Below are 22,253 nucleotides of genomic sequence, written 5' to 3'. Positions count from 1 at the left end.
CCTCCTTTGCCTCCGTTTTGATGCCCGGATAAGGTCCTTGAGGACTCAGTGCAGAAGCAAAACTCAATAAAATCCTGATGACAGAAAGCCTCTATTAAATTTTTGTTATTAACAGACATTCCAACTCGTGCATACACAGATTTTCCTTTATAAAACCAAACAAACCAATGTGGAACAGTAGTAAATATTCAGTTACACCCTCAGGCTACTCACGAAACAAAAGAAAGCCTTATCTATAGTCAAAGGATATTGCAGAGACAACTCAGCTGCTAGCACAGCTCAGACCACCAGGTCATGCTCTGCAACAGCCACAACCTAAGCTGGTGAGTATTTGTACCTACTTCTTCATAAGCATTTCCAGTCACTTCCAAAACAACCAAAGCGGGCACCAAATTACACTTCACTTCTGCCAAGCCAGGTCCAGGGCAGATGGAAATCTGCCTGTGTGGATCTAACCTGTGGGCAAGAACTTGTGTTCCTGGTTAAAGGCTATGTACACAACTGAGATACCAAATGGCCTTTCAGCCCTTTCAATTACTTTGCAAGTTCCTTTCAGTGTCCCAGCAGTTGACAGTTACTCTTTAGCTGAGTTTCCTGGAGAAATGAGGTTTGTGCAGTCGTGCACATGCCTGTCTAGCCTCCTCCCAACAGCTTCTGAAACTGCTGGCCAATTCCAAACCAATTTGGCAGTGAGGTATCCACATGCATTACTAACAAGCTTTGTGAAAACAATGTAAATGAAAGGAGCTGGTAACCCCCTGGATGAAGGAAGGCTGCAGGAGCCTCCTCACCCATCACAGGACCCACAGAGACGCTGTTGCTCATGGAACAGATTCCTTGGGCAGGTAGTGGGAAGGAGAAAAGTATTCACCATGTTACTGTTTGTTAGAGCAGTCAGGAAAGTCACTTAATGCTCCTGTTCTCTACTGGAATTGAGAACGTCTTTGCACGTTATCCCACCCACTCATTTACTATTTCCAGTAATCACGAGCAAAATTATTTGTTTGACAACTGCGCTGTCACTTTGCCATCTCTGCAAATTCCACACAGACACATCTGGTACTGATAGCCATGAAAGCAGTCATGCACACGTCCTGCCTTAAAAATCAATGCAGAAGGCAGTCAGATGCGGACAACCCAGCTGTCTGCTATCAGCTGAGCATTTATTTATTCTTATAATATGTAGAGGAAACCAGAGCTCTACTTGAAAGAGCTTTTTCATATTATCCACAGCACTTATTACACAAGCAATTGAAGTCTTCCAAGCAAGACACAGTAGGAGTGTTTAGGAATCAACAAATTTGCTCTGGCAGCAATGAAACATTCATTATTGGAGTGGGGAGGGGGCTGATTGGAGGGGGAAATTTATTTCTTTATTTCTAAGATATTGTTAAAATGCAAGACCAAAAGCTAGGCGAGGGGCACGAGATAGGGCTTAGAGCCAAGAATCCAAGTGCTCTATGTTTCTGCTGGAAACTGCATGTCTCTGCCCACTTGAGGGATGCAAATACTGATGTGTGTGTAAGATCAGAGGTCCCTTCTAACACCCTTCTGCTTACTCTCACTGCTGTCATTCCAGTGTTATGAACATCCACAATTACTGAAGCCTGGGGAAGAACGGGTTAAACTTAGCAAAGGAAAAAACAGAGAAACACCTTTCCTCTTTCTGCTTAACTGGATAATTGGTTAGCAAGAACCTGCTTGATGAGTTTCAGCAGCTCCTAGAGATCAGGCAAGGCTGTTTCTGAGAGCAGCTGAAGCTGCTAACTATACAAACATCTTTAAGTCAACCAACAGGGTACCCCCTCGCTAAGGTTATGGTTTTGACAACTAAAACTTCTAGAAGGCAATGAAGTAGTTTGTATACCAAAGATCCATCCAAACCCAGTAACAGCAGTGAACGGAGTTATTTTAGGCAGAGTATTTTATGGCTGTCATACACATAAAACTGTCTTATGGTCAGAATAAACAGATGATTTAAAAACATGTTTAAGTGAATGAAGAAAGACTAAATCATTCTCACTTCAATGGAGAGAGTGTAACAGTGAGATTCAAATGAATAAATAACAGGTTCTGCCCTAGTCATTCAAGGGGCTAAGAAAATTCTAGTCTTTAAGGTCCAAGTGACAAATCAAAGGGCTTCACTGGATCTGTACAATCCTCTAGGCTTATTACTTGATGCGGTTTATCTATAATGCAAATATTTTACTCAAGTAAAAAAATCAGTGATTCTGAGTCCAGTTAGCTAAAAAGAAATACAGAGGGTTGATGTTTTTCACATAAGGATCATCTTGTCCTATAGATGTCTGCAAGCACATGAGTTTAATTAAAAAAAAACCCCAAACTCTGGTAAAATCTTGCTGTAATTTCAACCCAGTCACAACTGTATGATCACCAAAGCAGCACCTACAGCCATAGTATAAAACACTGCAGAAGATTTACTTAAGCACTGTCCATATTATTATCTTCATTTCTATCTATTCCCCTTGATGTTTTCAACTACACTGCAAGTGATAAATGGACATTTATACACGCCGAGATTTAACATTAAGAACCAAGCTCTCCCTTCCTGAAGCACTCAGCCAACACCAGCCGAGGGTCTCACCACGGCGCTCTTTCTCCCAGGTTCTTTTCTGTCTGAGGATTCAAGACAGACCGAGAGAAGGCAACTGTAAATTATAATGTTAAAGAACAACGGACAGATCTGGGGAAAAGTCTGCAGCTTTTGCCAGCATTTATCTGCTCACACACAGCTCTGATAAAGTTACCGTGAAAACAGAATTCCAGGCTCGGTACCGTCCATATAAAACCAACCAACCAACCAGCCACCCTCCCTCACTCCTATTTCAACACAGATGTCCCTTTATAAAGTAACAGGCACTGCTCCTAAACACTACTGCTTGTTTCGTACCCCCTCCCCAAGCATTATGTCTTTCTGCACTATTTTTTCACACAAGGGTGCCCTCAGAGATGTTTGGGTTTCAAACCAGAGCCAACTTTCCAAAACACGCTGTATTTTGAAAAGCCCGTTTTCATTTCACACAGAAATAAATGAGTTTGCATCATAAAGCCTTTATGCCCCCGAACCCGAAGCCTCCCATACAGTTAAAAATCAAATCCAGCTTTCTTTTCCTGCGTGAGTCAGGCTGCATGCAAACAGCTTCAGAGGAAGGCAAGGCTTGGGGTGGGGAACAGAACTGAAGAAATCCAGAGAGGGATACTTGCTCTCCGAACAGCACACTCCTATTTTCCCAAGACATTTGCTAATATTTTCGAACTAGAGGAAAGCCACCCCCTTCCCCCAAAAGAAGTTTCAAATATGATAAAGACACACAAGGACACACTTTATTATTTTAACAATTATTGCTATTTTCAGAGCTCCAGCACAGCTACTTCCTTCCATAATTGGCCTTCAATCAAACCCTAGTGAAGCTTTTGATCTTGGAAAGAGTAACAACACAGCTCTGTTATCAGCACACAGGGGGCAAAGAGTAGGACATCCACAATTTTTCAATAGAAGAAAGTTAATTGCTTTGACTTATATTTATCAAAGGTCATGGCTGCAAGTTCTGTGTGCACATACATAACGGTGCACAATGAGAAATCTTGTACCGACTGGCCATAGTAAGTGTTGGGATTATACTATCTGTGTGCATTAACCAAAAAAAAAAGAGAGGAGAAGAAAAAAAGCAGCAAAACAATGCTAGATTACTATCCAAATATACCCCAGTGGATGTCCTGCCAAACAGCAAATATGTGGCTGTAAGCTCCAAACTGAAATAAAAGCTTGGCCAGAAGCCCAGAGCTTCACTGTATTTTGCTCAGCTAGCCATAATCTGGCAGAACAGAGTGAACACATTCTCAGCCACGTGATAAAGAAGCCCGTCGGGCCAAGCTGATTTCCTTGTGTTGGTTAAATGTGATCTTCAGACTGTACACATCAGCGGCTTTGGGAAAACGTGAGAAAGTGGGAAACAAGCAGCCAGGGGCTAGAAACTGAAGGGCAGCAAAAAAAAAATCACTTAAGGAGTTTACTTAAATACTAGCGCTGCCAGTGCTGTATTTTAACTAGGTGTTAACTGGGCTTAGCACATCCAGTGAGGGTGCTGAGCACCAGATATTCACCTGGATTTCGATAGGAGATGAGGATGCAGACCCTGAGAGGACCTGCCTTGGAAAAGGCACTATAAACCTTCATCGCACAGGATTGTGAAAGCTTCCCATCAGTGGCTCAAAAATGCAAAACATTATGACTTTAAATTCCATACTTAGGAGAACCAGAGGTACTTCAGCCTCTCAGGATATGACCCAGTACAGGAAAGGTATGAATCTGATGGTGCTATATAACCCCTATGGTTCAGATTTTGCTGATGCTACTTAAATAGCCCCCATATAGTACTGCCGAACACAGTAGTGTTGATGAAGTGAGACAGAATTTGGCTGAAGGATTCAAGCCAAAAACCATGCAGGATCTAATGGGATAAAAGCTGCCCTGATGGTAAGGTATCATATTTTGATAGCAGTGATAATAATGTTTTTAAATAACTGACTTAAGAAGAGACAAACAGCATCCCCAGCCAGTGTCACAGGTGCACATGATTCGTGAGAGCATGTTGCACGTGGAAACAGAAACTAAAGCCTCCAAAAGCAAGACCTCAGAAGTACATCCCTGCTATAGATAAGAGCCACTCGGCTGAAACAGTCATGAGGATGCTGAAGAAAAGTGAGATTTATTTACTTTCCAACAGAAATAACTTGATAACCCAGACATGTGCAGCAGCTGGTGAAATCAGAGACACACATGAGTTTGATAATTACACCTCCAGTTCTTCTATTTGGCTAATGATTTATTTTCACGTGTTCAGAATAGCTTCCAGACAGAGACTACCACAATTTTCAATGATGACTTTGACCACGCCACACTGAGAAAACCGAGCAGATAAGAGTTTGGAAAAGTGCTCCTTAAACCTGGCAATGAGGCCAGCCCAACAGAAAGATCAGGCTTTCTGAGAGCAGCCATGTGATTATGGATGCATGAACAGGAGGTCCCTAAGTTTGAGCAATTCCCTGAGATTTTAAGCGCTGAGACGCCAACAGCTCATGTGTTTCAAGCAGACACCCAGACCACAGCTGTCCAACATTTATAACTGAAAGCTTGTGGATTAACCTCAAAAGGTAGCTATATAGGTTAATTTGAAATAAGCTGCACTCCTAATTCTTTCATTGCAGTACACAGCAGTGATGCAGATCAAACTCCTGCTCCATTTTACTCAGTTTGTGTTGCTCTCAAAAAATGGCTCAAATACCATTCCCTGCTATCACTTCAGGAAAACCTACAGCTGATGAGCCAACCACACTGTTTTTGCTTATGTGAATTAGAGTAAGGCACTGTAAGAACATACAGCTAAGGAACGTGGCACTCTCTTGATACCCAACTTATTTAACCTTATCTGCTATTTATGCTCTTCTCTTCCCAGAGAAATAATTTTCACTACAGGCAGAAGAACCAATTCCTTGTTTTTCAACTGATACAGAGGGCATGTCCCTGGACAGTTGGAGACCACACTATGGTCAGTCCCCTATGACTAACCGGCTTGGGTATCTGTGATCCCCAGAGAAGTCTGGGAATCAAAAGAGGGAATTAACCAATGGTGCCCTAAGGTATTCATAGTTTCATGCCCTCAACTCTGCACACTCTTCATTAGTCCTCAGAGCAGTGACCACCCAGCTCAACAGGGCTCCAATTCTGGCCACCTTTCTGCAGCTGACTAGCTGCAGTCACTCATTACTGCACCCCATGCTTTGCAGTAGGCAAAGAGAATCAGGTTACTCCATAGGGCTAGCCTGGCATATAAAATGGATCCACCAAATTAAATTATCTCAGGATGTATGTAACACCAACCGAACAAACACATGCTGCTGTGAAAATTTTACTCTGACATCGATATGCTCCTGCAGTGTACTTCAAACAACAGTGAGCTCAGTACTTGCAGTTAGTTCAGATCTGTATCTGATTTTCTTACTCTTTCAAAGTCCATGTCTTACTTTAAAAAGGCAGAGAAAATAAATCAAAAATTGCAACATTTCCCAGTAAACTTTCTCCAATTTAATCCTGAGAAAGCAGGAGGAAACTCCAGTGTCTCCATATAGCAGTTCCTTATTTTGTTTTTAAAAAGACACTTCATATAGTGTGCGCCACTGCCAGATCAAACGGGCTTTCAGGCCTCAGGTAAATCTCACCTTATCACAAAGTATATTCAAATGTCTGGATGCTGCGCTGGAAACAACGTAGGAAGGTACAGAGGTTCTAACAGATTTGTAAATGCCCCAACAAGTATTTGCGTTGAGTGGTAAAGGGAATGGGACGCAAAGGGAGCAGGGGAGTCCACCCAGCAGCACTGCATTATACTGTGAGCATGTTGTGTCATTACAGCTTTATCCCAACACACCCATATTTTACAGCACACAATGTACTGTACAATTCACAATGCCAAGAAACTCAACATATCTAATCTGGCAGAAAAACAAAGTCATATCAGGTTAATCCAATTCTTAAATTGCACAACTTTGAAAAGCCAATAGGAAAACAAATCTTCCCCCTACTTGTGCTCCCCCTTGTCCTCCTCCCAACGCACATACCCTGCCGCGACCTACTTTTCCTCTTTGAGCCCTCAACATTTTTAGCCCATTCTTGCTCTCCCCTGCTTCTCATTCACTTCTAACCTACCTCCACCCCAAACCCCAGTGGCAGAACGGAAATTTGCACTGATTAGAGCAAGCCATGAAAGGCAGCTTTGAGCACAGAGCCCCAGCCGAAACGGGCTGGGAAGGATGAATGGCCAGATGCATACACAAGGTCACTTGGACATCTGCCCACCTGTGAGACTGCAATAATTGTGATAACAGGCCTCAAATTTGAAGCTGGCTGACTACAAGGTAGCTTCAGACTTGCTGCAAAAGAGGAAAAGCATATAGCAAGGTTGTGTAAAAGTTCAGAAAACTTTTAGGTAAAATAACTGTACTTGACTTTGGAGAGGATCAAGAGTGCTCCATTGCCTGGGTTGAGTGTTTTCAAGAGCATGCCCTACAAATCTCATAGCTGGTTTTCTAGCTTTATAAATGAAACCTAGGAGTCTCATATAATCACAGGACCCCAGGAGCTGAGAGCACTTCAAAGGAAGAATGGTGGAAAAAAGTCTGTGACACCCCCCCAAAACACACTAAACCAATTAAACCTGGTTTCTTTCATATACATTTCTCAAAGTGAATTGACATCTCATGGTGTCTAAACGGGTGTCAGCTTTCCCAGAAGCTTTTCACACAGATCAGGCATTTTAAAGGTCTTATGTAAATTTTCTGATGTAGAAAATGCACATTTACATTACAGCTCTCCCTGCTCAGTAACAGATTCCCACCCTATCCACTCATCTACTTTCATGAATTTTTTGGGATGTGATTATTCTTTCAGGATCACAACTTCCTTGACACAGTTGGTTAACATCAGCCAAAATACTCAAAAATCAGGATCAAGAGGCCGCACATACCTAGCATGGCTGGATATAGTTTGCTTTCATAGCAAATCAGGCAAGAAAAATACCCCAATGCTCATCTACTACAGCAAGGAACAGAGCCGCAAGAGTTACATACACAGCACAGCCAAATGCCCCGCGCTGCAACAAGGGGCCGCAGCTGCGGGGATTACAGACGTCAGTAACATCTATATTTCCACTCTGCAGCACAAAGCAAGAGGGAGCAGTGGTATGTCTGATTGCTGCAGGGGCCTTCAAAATAAGTCCGTTTAACCCTCTTTGTTTTGATGAGGAACAGGATTTGGGTTTGAGTGCTTAGTTCCTACTTACTAAGCATTAGAATCTGAGCATACAGCTGGTTTTTAAGCAGACTTCTTGATGGAACACGACTCATTTCAAATGCTGAGTTTGAAATGGTGAGTTTGTAAAAAGGACTAAATTGTTTTAAGTTGCCTCCTCCATTTCAATGCAGCCCTCTCGCTTTGAGCCTGTGCTTTGTATCTTGCAGCCTTGAGTAATGTACTCTTCTACGAGAAGGTTTAGTGCTGTAATTTCAGTATTCTTGCTGTGCTAAAAATATTGATTGCTCCATCAAGCAGAGTGCTGCAGGAGTATTTTGTGTGCAGAAGTTTCACATTATTCTTCCTTCGGTTTTTCAAAATGAAATCTACAGTTTTCTTCCTCACCTCCTTAGAATCTCAAGTTATAAACAGTTACTGGTAGGCCTGCATTTAATTTCTGGTTTGAGTGCTGTATCATGATTGCAGAGTTACCAGGTAGCCTCAAATAAAGCAAGTCCACATACAAGAATTAAGTTAGTGGGGAGCCTTGCAAGAGTTTAAAAGAAAAACAATTTAGGATCCAATCATTGCCACACTAATGGATCTTGCAATGGATGGAGAACCCTGTTCATTCATTTGTTTATTAAATTGAGGACTACCAACCAGTTCTGTAATGAATTACTTAATCTTTGACCTATTGTCCACAGCCATGTTCCAGAACACAGAATTTATAGCAAGCTGAGCTCCCTAAGGCTAAGTGGAAAAGAATGCTTTTTCTTGTTTTAAGCCATTCTCCATCCTCAACAAATCTGTCAAACTAAGTATTTTTGCCTCTCTGCTTATACACCTACATATCTAAGGATGGTATTTTGTCACAGATGAGTTACTGCTGTAGTTCACTCTAGCTTCTACTTGTAGTAAATGCATGCGAATGCATCGATCTGTGGTTCCTGTGAAGTTTTGGTTCAGTGATAATCTCAATTTGTGTTCCAGTAATAAGGACCTGAGCTCTCTAGGACCCTAATGCAATTTCTTATTTCCTCCTACAAACGGCCATACCCCAAAACACAAGCAAAGAGCTTCAAGATGCTCAATGCCTGTTTTCATTAAATGGCAAATAACATGAACAAGAGAATAATACCAGTAAGATGAAGAGCTAAAGCCATTTCCCCTCAAAGCTGAGCGGAGAACCCTGCAGCAAAAGCACACCACATCAGAGAAGCTAAGCAATGGTGCTGGATGGTGTGCAATGAAAATCTGGGCCAAATTTAGCCCTGGCAAGATTTAGCTCAGAAAATGGGACTGGGCAGTCTAACCGTACAACGGCTTCAAGCATGTCAGGACTGTGAGAGGTTGAACAATAACTTGTATTTGTTTAAAAGTTGATGGATAGCACCTCAGTTATGCAAAGCTGAAGTCCTGTGAAAAGCCCTAGGAGAAAAGAGAAAGAAAAAAGACAAAAAATAAATACTGTTGCAACACATGCGGCCATACCTACCTGTGTTACCGCTTCCCACGCGAGCTCTTAAGCTCTCAGGACCAAATTCAGCTTTGTGAGAAACAGCCAGCCTCTCTAATGCCATTTGTTCATACATACATATAAAAAAAAAAAAAGGTGCTACAAGCTACAAAATGTTTGTCATGTATTTGTTTTGACACTGCCGAGTATTTTATATTCATTTTCCATACTAGCTCATCATGCGTAACTTACTCCATTTAATGGAGTAGATTTGAGGTTTAAGTAAATGTTTTTTTTTCAGAGCTTTCATTATCTACTTAATGCAGAAGAGCTCAAACCACAGGGTTTTTTGTATATAACTCCGTTGAAATAGCTTTTCTGATCATCACAATCTTCTGCGGAATTCATACAAAATACTGAAAAAATGTTTTATTCGTCACGAAAGCAAGACTTCAAAAAAAGGAAATTTAAGATCGTGTTTGTGCAATATAAACACTAAATAGCTTCACAATGTACTGCCAGGCAACCAAGCTTCTGATTTCATAATGCTCTCAAGTCCTCTTTACTGATGATGACTACGTCTTTCCATCCTGAGCAAACTCCACTGGCACTCCAAGAGCTGTAACCCCCCCTTGAAAAAAGAAATCCAGAAAGATGAATGACAGGAGTGAATGGTGACATTTTACTGCTCCACCTAGGAGTTGACAGAAAGCAGTCAACAAGCTGCTCACCTGCTGAGCAATACTGAAATCAGTAAGACCACATGAGGAGTAAAGTACTCATTGCCAAGATTAATTGGGCAGAATCTTGCCACTGCTAACTCCCACAATTGCTAATCTGCTATCGTATAAACATGTAGAGATTGAACAATTTAATGTGCTTCCTAGGAGCTTCATCTAATCAGATAACGTCAGCGTCTTCACTGTATATATCTCCTGATGACATCTTCTCTCTTAACTATAACATATTGTTTTATCAAAGACTTCAGGGCATACTTGCTTCTTAAAAAAAAAATTAAAAAATAATCAGATCACTGCACTAGAGCATCATTCAATCAAACGCTCTCCAAAACACTTTGAGATGGGAAGCACGGCTCTGAGAAAAAACACTGCACTTCTGTAGGTAAGAGCAACAAGATCAACACTCAAACATCCTTGAAATGTCTAAGGTGACAAAACCCCTGTTTGTTCCCTCCGTGTATTCACTTCCTAATGCTGGATAGCCCTTATTTGCCTAAGTAGCTCCGTCTGTGGGGAAAGCACTATTCCCGATGAGAACTGAAGGTATATTTTGAAAGCACAGCATAAACCCCAAGATGTTTCATGCTGTTTACTATTTGAACTAACTTCAAGCGTTTTCATACAGTCAAGCAATTATTTAACCAATAATCAACATTTAACAGTGAATATTAAAATTAGATCTCTTGAAGGAGACATAATGTTCTTGCTTCTAGCATTAACTTGCTTGTGCATTCAGCACTTTTTTCCCCTGTTGTCATGTGATGGGCTATTTTTAATATTTGCCTGAATATATTTTGCATCTTCCTTTGATCCAGAAAGCAGTTTTGTGAGGCTTGTCTGCAGATTGCACTTCCCTTGCCATGGCATCCAGAGCGAAGCTTTTCCATTTCAGTGTGATTCGGCATCGGCTGGTAATGGCAGGAGCACACAGCCCTGCGTGCGTGCCTGCAGCTCTCGCAACAGCCATGCTGAGCAGGCTGCACAGGGGACTGCCACGTGCCTACAGCACATGGTCATGCAGGCAACAGCCACCCAGAGCCTCACGTGAGAGTCAATGTGAAGAGCAGCTCTCTGTACCAGCCTGCCTGATGGTTTAGCTGGTCATTCCCATGTTGTCACGTGGGAGACCAAAGGTCAGGAAATTCCCAGCTCCTCTTGGCGCTGGAGGTAGAGTCCTTCGACTCTAAGAAGGGGGGCTCACAGTGTGGCTCATGCAACACCTAGCAACTACTTGTAAACAATGATGAAAGCATACGAGAGGATTCCACATAGAACCTGGCTGCTGGGAATGCTGCCCTTCGAACTACAAAGGCTGTGCTGGAGGAGGAGAGGGAGGAGGAGGAGGTCACGTTAAGAAACACAAGGGAAGGAAGACTGCAATAAAGGGAGTGTTGTGCACACACCCTTTTGTGGGCTGCCCCCTTCACCAAGTCATCCCCAGCACGCAGCTGAGAGGTTGGATGGAGCAAGACCAAACCTCTCCCACTTGGCTGTAGTGCCCATTACAAACAAGAGTTAAAAGAAAATGCTGAAAACCACCCAATCACGCCTAGTGTCAATCACTACAGTTTGGCATCTATGTAAGAAGTAAAAGGTAACGGATACTGCACTGTAGATAAAGTATCTTGGCTGAATAAATAAAACATGGCATGTAATAAAGTCTTTTGTGTTCTTGGGGGAAGGTGCAAGCACACTTTAAATGGAAACAGTTTTCAGCTTTGATTAAGGTACTCCTGAATATATGCAACTTCTTTTGCTTTTAAACTGAAAGACTTACAGATATTGCACATAGGTGTGTTTCTGCAGCCGACTACAAGGCTTTATTTCATTTTTATCTTCCCTTAAATAACCTTCAACAAATCCTTTGCAAGTAGTCTAAGGCACCCAGCCATCCAGGCAACACAGACTCAAAACCACTGTCATAGGGACACAAAGAATGAGCGAGTTTCTCCAAAGCCCATGTCAGCCCCATCCTCCTTAAGGAGCAGGGCAGCAACACCACACAGGTTATCACTGTGCTGGCAGCATCTCTGTGCTGCAGCCCTACATCCAAGGCTTTGGGGGCAAACAGAACATTCATATCTAAACCACAAAATCCCCAAACCATTCTAATTAGGGTCTTCCACCAAATGCAAGACAATGCTTCTGAACTCCAACTAACTCCGCTTAAACCTTTACAGTAACTGCCCCATTCACCCAAATAAGGGCTACACAGGGAAGTGAGCCAGGTAAAAGCAACCACCAACTAGTTACCTGTGAAATATGAATCTCCCTTTACATACAAACAGCTAAAATGACTACAAAATTCCTTAAAGGGCTCTGCAGTTAAATGAGAGATTTACATTCCAGCAAATAAAAACCGGTGAAAGACAAGACAAGGTGTGCAACAGATGAAGAACCACGAAAATGCATTTGCAGTAACAGGTTCAAAAGCCAGCTTTTATAAAACCTGGTTTTGAGGGAGACTAGATTTCAACTGACGAACCAGCATCCAACACAGAAGTTTTGAACGTGTCTACACATCACGTGGTGCTCTGCAATGCTAAAATATATCGAAATACTATTTATTAACAAAGTCGGAACTGTAAAAAAAGAAATACATGAGATTGGAATCTTGCAACACCCATTATGCCGTCCCTCCTCTTCAAAAGAGGCAAAAAGCCAGATTTGCTATATATACATCCCCTGAAATTCATGGAAAAGCAGATGCTTGCTTTAGTTTTTGCTATAGTCCAGAAAACAGATGATAAACTGGTGAACCTAACCGTTTTTCCATTGACTAGTCAATCCAAGCCAGAAATACAGAATTAAGTTAAACTTACAACAAACCTTTTTGTTGATAGGTTTTGTGATTTGGTTTTTTTTTACCTTTAAGAAAAAAAAAGCAGCAGTGAGGATTATTGTATTGTCAGGTTTACAGCCAGGGTCAGCTCAGCCTTGCTGAGCCTGATGACACTTCTTGGTGAAAACCGATGCATATTTCCCAGAGATGGCATAAAACACATATCTGGGCAATGCCATTAGCTTCTAAAGACAGATAAGGCTTGTATTTCAACACACACACACACACACACGCACACACACACACGCACACACTTAAATCTTCTAATGCCAATCTGCTATAGACCATCTATGTCCGAGATATACCACGTACATACAAGAGTCACATTTGGTGTTCCATGTGCGTGCGTGCATCCTCCCCCGTACACAGTACATGCAGGTACAGAAGTTTTGACCCACTGCACGTGATACACTGACTCCAAGTGCTGCAGAGCCAGCTAAAGTAAGCACATAAGCAGCACAGGATTTGACCCTTCCTTCAGCCAGAGCCCACACACTCAAACAGGCTTCCATTGTAAGACAAAATTCAGAGGATACAACGATGAAATGATTATAGGAGAATTACTATCACCTAAAAAAAAAAAAAAATCTCAGTTTTCCTACAAATAGGAAGATCGCATGGAATTAATTTTTATTGAAGTCTTATACTTTATACTATTTGTTCTTGGGTTTTATTACAGTAATACAAATCACAACAGGTATACCTGCACGGTAGCTCACACCAGTTAAAAATAAGAACATATCTTCATGTGACAGTTTAAAAAGAAAGTATTTTTAAAGTCTTAAGATACATTAACCAAAGGGCTCCATTATAATTATTTTAACATCTACCTCCAGACTATCTTCATATTGCAAAGCAGCACATCGGCACTTTCACAGCCACCTTAAATACTCATTTTGACTTTTGTCTTTGACTTTTAAAATACATACTCTCTTGTATTAAAACTTGCTCAACTCTAAGATTCTCTTCAAAACAGATTGTCAAAGAAAGATTTTTATACAACAGCACAATGACTTCAACAACCTGATGAAAAACCAGACTAATGTTAATTTCCCCTGCGGTAGGTACTACAGCTTAGCACTTACTACAGGGGAAATAGTTTAAGAAATGGAATGAGCTCCCTTTTAAAAACACATTTAACACAAAAAGTATATTATTCTTCAGGCAAGATGGCATGGGGAAAACAGACCTGAAAATTACGAGGTTTTATCTTGCCCTAAGAGACAGGACTTCTTTGACAAGAATGAAGAAGTGCAGAGTTTCATGAGTCAAGCTGTAACCTTGAGCTGGAAACAGCTCAGGAAAAACTCCCCGAAAAATCAATTGAGTTGAAAAGTCAGAGAGACAGCTGATTACAAACAAATTCTGACAGGTGATCATTAAAAGCCCAGCTTATAACCCGACTCCTCTGGAATAAAAAAAGAATGAGGCCAGATTATCTGCCAGATAACTCGTGTGTGCACATGCACCAGAAAACAGTGTAGCATATACGCACTAAAGTGGCTCAGGAAAAACAAGGAGGTTTTTTGTATCCTGCTCTTGCCAACTCCAAATACATTTTAACTTTGGAAACCCGTGTAAGTTATTAGTCAACTATGGAATGCCTCGAAACAAAACAAAGTTAAATCCACATGAAGTAAAAGCAAGTAAATGAAATCCACGACTAAACACACACTTCTGACTCGGGGCCAAGGAGTCTGTTGCCAGGTTTGGGGTGTTTTGGGGGGGGTGTTTTATTTCTTTTGAATGAGAAAGGAATGTTACAGGCTTGTAAGACTTTTCTATTTCATCCTGCTCCACAACTTTTGTCCTTCTATTTATTTATTTTGCCTCCTTATCAGATGATTCTGACAATGACTGCGCACGCTGAGCATGGCAAATGATCAAGCAGAAGGGAGAGGAGTGGTTTCCTGCTGCCAAGAGCACACTTTGCTCTCGCAAACCTTGTGTGAGCAGAAGAGCACAATAATAAGTCACCCTTGGTCTTTAAAAGAAAAAAAAAAGGCAAAGCTCCATGTTTTCCAAACTTCAATGTTGACACTACTCCACTGACCATGATCTCAGCCATGCTGGTGTCAAGCCAGAGCAGTTATTCTGGATTCATACTAGTGGAAGCAATGTCTTTAAAGTTTTAACTTCAAAATAATCGCCCACTCCTATGTTCTCACATCGAATATTGGCTAAAGGAATAGTCTCCTTCTTGGTCCTTCTCCCTGTTCATTTAACATCATGGCACCTCTGCATTACTGTTCCATTTGTGGTCTTTTTACACGCTAATAGCTAGCCTACCAATGAAGAAATGATAGGGAAGTTTCCCTGGAATTCCCACAGCTTCCTCACATAGCTTAAACAAAAATCCCTATGGAGCAATTTAGCAATAACTACAGCTATTATTTTTATTCTTCGGAGTGCAAGTGACTTGAACCATATTGGCTCTAAGCTGCATGTCAACCATACAGGGAGAAGTAATGATTTACACAGGGGAGGAGGACTCATGCCAAAATCCACTGGAAGTTCTTAGTGCTGATTTACCTGGTCTGACCGGGCTCTGCATGCAGTTCTGCGACACCATGCCTGGATGGACTGAAGTAGAAGCCCTGCTGCTGAGGTCCATGACTGAAGGTGATGCTGAGGTAGCTTGCTGGAGACCTGACTGGTGCGGGCTATGCTCGTGCTGGTTTGGGCTGGGTGGAATGCCATTTTCCGAGAGGAATTCTTCCAGGTCCATGTATTCCAACTGGAAAGTGTCTCCATCATACGGCAGTGTCTTGTCCCATAATGTTGGACCCAAGAAAGCTGACTGAGGGACTGTGGTACTGGTGCTGTCATCATCTAACTTCTTCTCCTTGTCTTTTTCTTTACCAAATGCTTAAACAAAACATACAATAAGGATGTAAGAGCTCAGAAATTAAAATATTAGGTACTATTATTTCCATTATTTCTACTGCACTCGGTTGTAAGAAACAAATACTTCCTTCATGAAAATAACCCCTTTGATTCACTCTATGTGGTAGAGAATCAAAGGCTCATGCCAGCTGAGCACCTCTGCTGGATCCAACATCAAGATTTTTCCTCTATTTTTAGTTAACAGTTGCACTGCATACATGTTTGACTGTCAGCTTCAATCGCTCAGACTTAAAAGTGATTATTTAAGCAAAACAAACTGGAAACTATGGCTGTATTGTGTTGAAAAGGCAGTCTTAACCTAAAATCCCAGCAATTTATTATCCTGCCATACTTCTGAATTAAGGTCCTAGTCTTGCTATTCCTTACATGAGGAAAGCAGTCCTCAAATCCCATACTTCTTGACACTACTTAGCACAGCATTGAAGTCTGACAGAACACGTATTTTGATGTGCAGAAAAGTTAACAAAAAATTCAAAAGTAGAAGTGAGGAAAAAAAAATGATGCTTCCTGCTCATTCCTACAACGTCCAGAGGTTTCAGTACGCACTTCTGAAGCGAAACACTCACTTTTGCTGCAAGACTTGCAAGATTCCGAACCAACAAAGCATCCTGTCACTACCTTCAGAACGTTTTCTTTTTAAGCACATGCGACAAACCCCGGTAAAATCCTGAGAACCGCTCTGCAGTGGAACTGGGAAAGCCGGGAATACAAAATGCCTTGGCTCTGGGAGACCTCTCACAGGTTTCTAGTTTTAACACGCGTTTGATTCATCAGAAACACTGATAAACCCGCGCACCGCCTTAGTTCTCCCAGACAGTTAACTTCCCACCGTCCGGACACCTTCCCGTCGCACGGAAGGTTTCTGACCGGCGGATACGACCGGGCAGCTGCGGGAGAACCCGGCTCCGGCTGGGGGGTCCCCGTCGCCCCATTTTGCCCAGCACCGAGGCAAATCGCGCCCTTTCGTTTGCTTTTCCAGGCGGCCGGAGCCGTCCCTTCGGCAGCAATGGGAAACCCGGGCGCGGTGCGCTCGGCCGGGCAGGCTGCGCTCAGCGCCCCGACCGAAATCACCCGGCACTCCCTCGCCCTGGGGAGCGGGGTCGGAGGGAAGGGAAAAGGGAAAGCGAGGTAGCGGGATGGGGCCGCCATTTCGGGGGCCGGGCTGTGAGGGGGCCCGCTGACACCGCCGGCCCCAGCGTGAGCGAGGGACTGATTCCCGAGGAAGCCTCACCGTCTTCGTGAGCGAGCGGCAGCTTAAGCGGGTTTTCCAGCAGCGACTTCAGCACGCCGTAAGTGGGAGGTAGGAAGGTGGGGTTCAGCGGGAGCGGCCGCGACATGGTGAGCGCTCCGCCGGGGCAGCTGCGCGGTCAACGGTTCCTTCCCCTTGCCTCTCGCCACCCCGCTAACGCAGCGCGGTGCAACGGGCGCCCGAGCCGAGCCGAGCCGAGCCTAGCCGAGGAGCGGGAAGGGCCCCTCGGCCGCGCACCTCCGCCACCACCACTCCCGCCGCCCGCTCTGCCCCGCGCGCACCGGCCGCGCGCCCATGTGCAGGCGCTACCGGCGCTGACGTCAGGCGCGGCGCGGCACCGCCATTGGCGCTGGGGGGAGCGGCGGGCGGCCACGCCCCCCCCTCCGAGCCACGCCCCGCTCTCCTCGCGGCACGCGCGGCGGCCGTTCCCCCGCGGCGGGGGCAATGGAGGGGAGCGGTGCGCGGGGGGGGGGTCGGGGGAGAGAGGCCTTGTGTGTCCCGCCCTCGCCCCGCCCCGCCCCGCGGGGACCCGTGTCCCCGGTAACCGGGAGCAGTGCCCATGATCCCGGCTGTTTGACCTCGCTCGGACCCGGGTCGGCCTCAGCGCAGAGGGGAGCAGCGGGGGGGGTCATCCATTCCTGAGGGAACCGGTTACCGGGCCTGTGAGCATTCGCTGTGGGAGCCACCATGACCTTCCGCACCGCCTCATTTCCCAAAGCGGATCGCTTCTGTCACCGGTTACCGAGACAAACCGGTGTGAGATAGCAATTGCCCCGCAGAGGTCCCGCTGTCTCATCTCAAACTGCATAGGAAGGAGCTTCCCTCTCCTCCAAGGTCCTCGCTGCGAGCTGGGCTGGCTTCATCCCCTCAGTCCTTAAGCCACCCTGTCAGGAGCGGAGCCCTGTTCATGGGCTGCTCAAGAGCCGCAGTCCTCCCACACATCAGTGCCTGACAGTGTTTGTGTCTCCATCCTTCTCAGCTCTGCTTTTTGGGTGGCGTTTTGCAAAGCTTTACTGCCCGTATTTAGTTGTTAAGCTTTCTTCAAAAGTCATTTTTTTACCATTAGCAAATATAAATAAATACTCACTGTAAGGAAATAAAGGTAAATTAACTGCATAAACGTTTAGCTGGAGAGCCCAGTATTTAGAAATAAAGCAGCCAGAGGAGCAGAAGTCTGCCTTGGAATGCGCTGCTCTCCCCTTACATACCTGTCTATAATTATGTGCACTGAATAGGGTCTAGCCAAACAATCCAACTAAACCAAGTAACTAATCAAAGTCCAAAGTACATTCAGATCAATAAAATTGTACTGGCACAACCGAAATCTGAGGACAGGCGTCTGGAATTGCCAGGCCCTGAGAACCAGAGATAGTGTAGTACGAATATGGTGATGGACAACTGAGCAGCGCCTGTGGGAGAACCTCCAAGGCCGCAGTCAGTGGCTGGAGAGGCTGGGAGCAGGAATGTCACAGTAGCAGCATGATAGTTTTAAAATCACCTAACCAGAAACAAGCAGTGGATTATTAAATGATTGTACACATACCAACGTTGCCTCAGACGGCCAAATTGCTAGTTACTGGAAACCTTTAATTGCGGGGGTGCACAGTGAGTGACAGAAGATTAGGGCAACTGGCAATCCATATGCAGATGTGGTACAGAATGTTTTTCTGTGCAGTATAAAGGAAAAAAAAAAATCCAAACAATACATGTAAGAGATTAGGTAAGCAACAATGAAGAGTAAATAATAGAATGGAAGATGTTTACACTACTCTTGTGAGACCTCACCTGCAGTCCTGTGTTCAGTTCTGGGGCAGCCAACACAAGAGAGATGTGGAGCTGTTGGAGCAAGCCCAGAGGAGGCCACATATATTCTGAGGGCTGGAACACCTCTGCTATGGAGCCAGGCTGAGAGAGCTGGGCTGGTTCAGCCTGGAAAAGAGAAGCCTCTGGAAGACCTTCAAGCAGCTCCCAGAGCCTAAAGGTGCTACAAGAAACCTGGAGAGGGGCTTTGGACAAGGAAGAACTTTTTCCCGGTGAGGATGCTGAGGCCCTGGCACAGAGTGCCCAGAGGAGCTGTGGCTGCCCCATCCCTGGCAGTGTTCAAGGCCAGGTTGGATGGGGCTTGGAGCAACCTGCTCTAGTGGCAGGTGTCCCTGCCTGTGGCAGGGGGTTGGAACTGGATGAGCTTTAAGGTTCTTTGCAACCCAAACCAGTCTGGGATTCTATGATTCTATTATTCTATGATAGGTAAAAGCTATGGGGATACTGGGAAACACCAATAACAAACATGGTTAGGGATGTGATGAGAGCTCAGCCTGAGCATAACTACTTATTATTTTATGGTTACTGACCACTAGAGTCAAAATACACTCGACAGCTGCATTTTCAACTCAACAGAATGACAGTAAAACTGCACTGTGTCACCACTTGACATTGAGTAGGCTAAATTATGTGCAGATCTGTGCAAGCACGGAGCACAGTGAAGCAGCCTGCATACAGTTACAGACCCTGCACTCCCAACACCCAGAAGCTTGCAATTTTCTGGGCGAGAACACTGGAACAACCCTTCCAGATATCAGCCCAGCCAGAAACTCTAAGTAATGCACCTGAGCAGGGTGCTAGAGCTGTTGTTGTCAGTCTCACGCTACAACTGGAACAGTAATTTAAGCCCAGCCTTGCCACACAGGCAGGTCTCATACCAAGTTGCCTAAACTGCCAGGCTGTCAGGACACTGTGTTATTTCCGAACACGTGTGTCACATGTACCTGTGAGTTACCCAAATATGCCGGCTACGCCTCTCCAAAGGTGGTCCCCCAATTAAAAAAGATAAATCTCAGCCAATGTTTAATGTTTCTGCTGTTTTCATCACAGAAATATGATCAGTTACATGCCCAAAGATCCTGTTGGGCTCTGTTTTTCAAACTAAGTACATTTAGGTTAATGTTCTATTTTCCAAGAACACCTCTTTTTTAAATGTAATTCTTTATTCTTTATCAAATACATCTGTGGGGACCTTATCCCTCTCTACAGGTACCTGAAAGGAGGTTGTAGTGAGGTGGGGTCGATCTCCCAGGTAACAAGCAATAGGACAAGAGGAAATGGCCTCAAGCTGTGCTAGGGGAGGTTTAGATTGGATATTCGGAGCAATTCCTTCCCCAAAGGGTGCTCAGGCATTGGAACAGGCTGCCCAGGGCAGTGCTGGAGTCACCATCTCTGCAAGCGTTCACACACCGTGTAGAGGAGGCCCTCAGTGCCATGGGTTAGCGGTGGCCTTGGCAGTGCTGGGATAAAGGTCAGACTCGATGATTTTAAAGGTCTTTTCCACCCTAGCTGATTCAATGATTCGAAACCACAATTTGAACAGCCTTTACACGTTACACGGTTCTTTCCACCCGAAAGACAAGCAGATCAGGTCAGGCACCGGTCACAGCACAAGACCCGTTGACACCCGGTTATCAGAGCCCTGCCGTTGACCGGAGCGCTCCGACACCAACCGACACCCGCACAGCACCTGCCGCACCGCTCCGGGTCACCACCGCGCTCCATCCCGCCCGGTGACACCCACACCCCCCCGCACAGCACCTGCCGCTCCGCTCCGGGTCACCACCGCGGGCCACCCCGCCCGGTGACCCCCGGCACAGCCGGGCCGCGGGGCGGGAGTACCGGCGGGACGGGGCGGGCACTCAGCGGGCCCCGCTGTCACGCGGAGGCGCGCGAGGGCAGTCACGTGAGCGCGCGGGCTGACCTACTTTGGGCCAATGGCGGAGGCCAGGGCGGTCGCGCGCTCCCCCGCACCGCCCCCGCGCGCGGCCCGCAGCGGCGGGAGGCCCCCGCGCTGACGCCCCGGTACCGGCCGCGCCGCCGCCGCCTCGTCCCGGGGTCACCCCGAGCCGCCCGCCCGGGGCCTGCGCCTGGCGGTGACCCCGGCACCCGAGCGTGCGCTGCGGTGGGAGCGCCCGGGCGGTGCGGGCCGCGCAGCCGCTGTCCCGCTCGTGTGGCACCCCCGGAGCGTGTCAAACCCCGGCTCTCCAGCGGGACGGAGGACGGGGCGGGGCTGCGGGTGGGGTCGCTGCTCGCGGTTGGGTATCCTTTAGCAGAGCATCCACCTGGTAGCCCTGTTCTCCAGTCTGCCCTTACCCAGCTTTTCAAACTGAGTAAGTGCATTGTTTTCCCAAATGAAGTAATTTTACACATGTTTTACAATAAAGGTTCTGCGTATTTAAAGTAAAACAAACAGTTCACAACAACTGTGGCATCTCCACGGTGTTGCTGCAGCTGCCATTCTCTAACCTATTGCATTTCCATACCTTGCACTGGCAATTGGGAATTCTGCTCCAAAATACCTTTGTAAACAAGGTATTGTGTTGTAAACAAGACTGCCGCTTTTCTTCCCTATGCAGAAAGCTTGAGTGAAAGTTTTCTTCAAGGATCCATTCAACCAGGATCTTCCAGGGGACTTACCTGTATTTCCTCCATAAACATGAATAAAAGCAGCCCAGGAAGGCTGTGCAGTAGTCATGGCTCAGCATAAATATTGATACTGATAGATGGAAAGATACCTGCTCTGGTGCTGTAAAACAGCTATATCATAGGCACCTTATAATCTGCAGCTTGCGTGTATTTAAATATAGATTGGTCTGAATAATCCAGTCCCTTTTCCTGATCATGTCATTTGCCTCTGGGTTAAAAAGGAGCCAGCACTCTACATGCAGTTTGAGAAATCCCTCAAACTTGAGCAAAGCTTCCTCTGATCAAGTATCCACTTGGATACAGCTGGACTGCCAATGCCAATTCCTCGGTTAAGTGCTTTCTTTTAAGTATGTTCTGTCTGGAGAAAAGAACTGCAGAAGTAGGGGGAAGAAAACAAGCAACAGGGTGAAGAGGATAAATAATGCAGGAGAACAAGCTTTTGGGTCAAGACACAGGACACATGGGAAAAGCAAATGGTTTGCAGGACCTTAAATACCACCTGGTTACTGACAGATCCTCATCTCAGCCCTTTGGGAGACAAAAGATGAAAGGATTGAGTGAGATGCACAGAAAAAACAAGAGAATTTGAAGAGGCTCAAGATTCAGCCTTTGTTTTAGTTCAGGTTTGTCCTGAAACAGAGAAACGTTCCCAGATTGGCCTCAGACAGCAGGACATTTCCAGCTGCATTATGTGACACATAACTCAGAGGTACATAAAAGCCACACGAGTACGATCAGATACCCACACCCTAACCGGAGCCGGAAAACAGCAGCTT

The 22,253-nt window shown here is 45.1% G+C and overlaps 1 protein-coding gene across 1 annotated transcript in view; it reads right to left on the bottom strand.

The window, feature by feature from the left end:
* HLF (HLF transcription factor, PAR bZIP family member) overlaps positions 1-17,239 on the bottom strand; it is a 35,187-nt gene extending 17,948 nt beyond the window's left edge. The window contains exons 1-2 of the mRNA XM_057418506.1: positions 16,990-17,239; positions 15,384-15,719 (exon numbers count right to left, since the gene is read on the bottom strand). Coding sequence (XP_057274489.1) covers positions 15,384-15,719; positions 16,990-17,095 — 442 coding nt within the window. The 5' untranslated portion in view covers positions 17,096-17,239. The remainder of the gene's footprint in view (positions 1-15,383; positions 15,720-16,989) is intronic.
* Positions 17,240-22,253: the final 5,014 nt, after the last annotated feature.

The sequence above is a fragment of the Pezoporus wallicus genome, unplaced genomic scaffold (genome assembly GCF_028554395.1).
Source record: "Pezoporus wallicus isolate ANWC-B61680 ecotype Strahan unplaced genomic scaffold, APGP_CSIRO_Pwel_v1 contig_3710, whole genome shotgun sequence".
Classification (NCBI taxonomy): Eukaryota; Metazoa; Chordata; class Aves; order Psittaciformes; family Psittacidae; genus Pezoporus; species Pezoporus wallicus.
The sequence above is the reverse complement of the archived record's forward strand: the minus strand, read 5'-3'. Positions and strand labels throughout refer to the sequence as shown.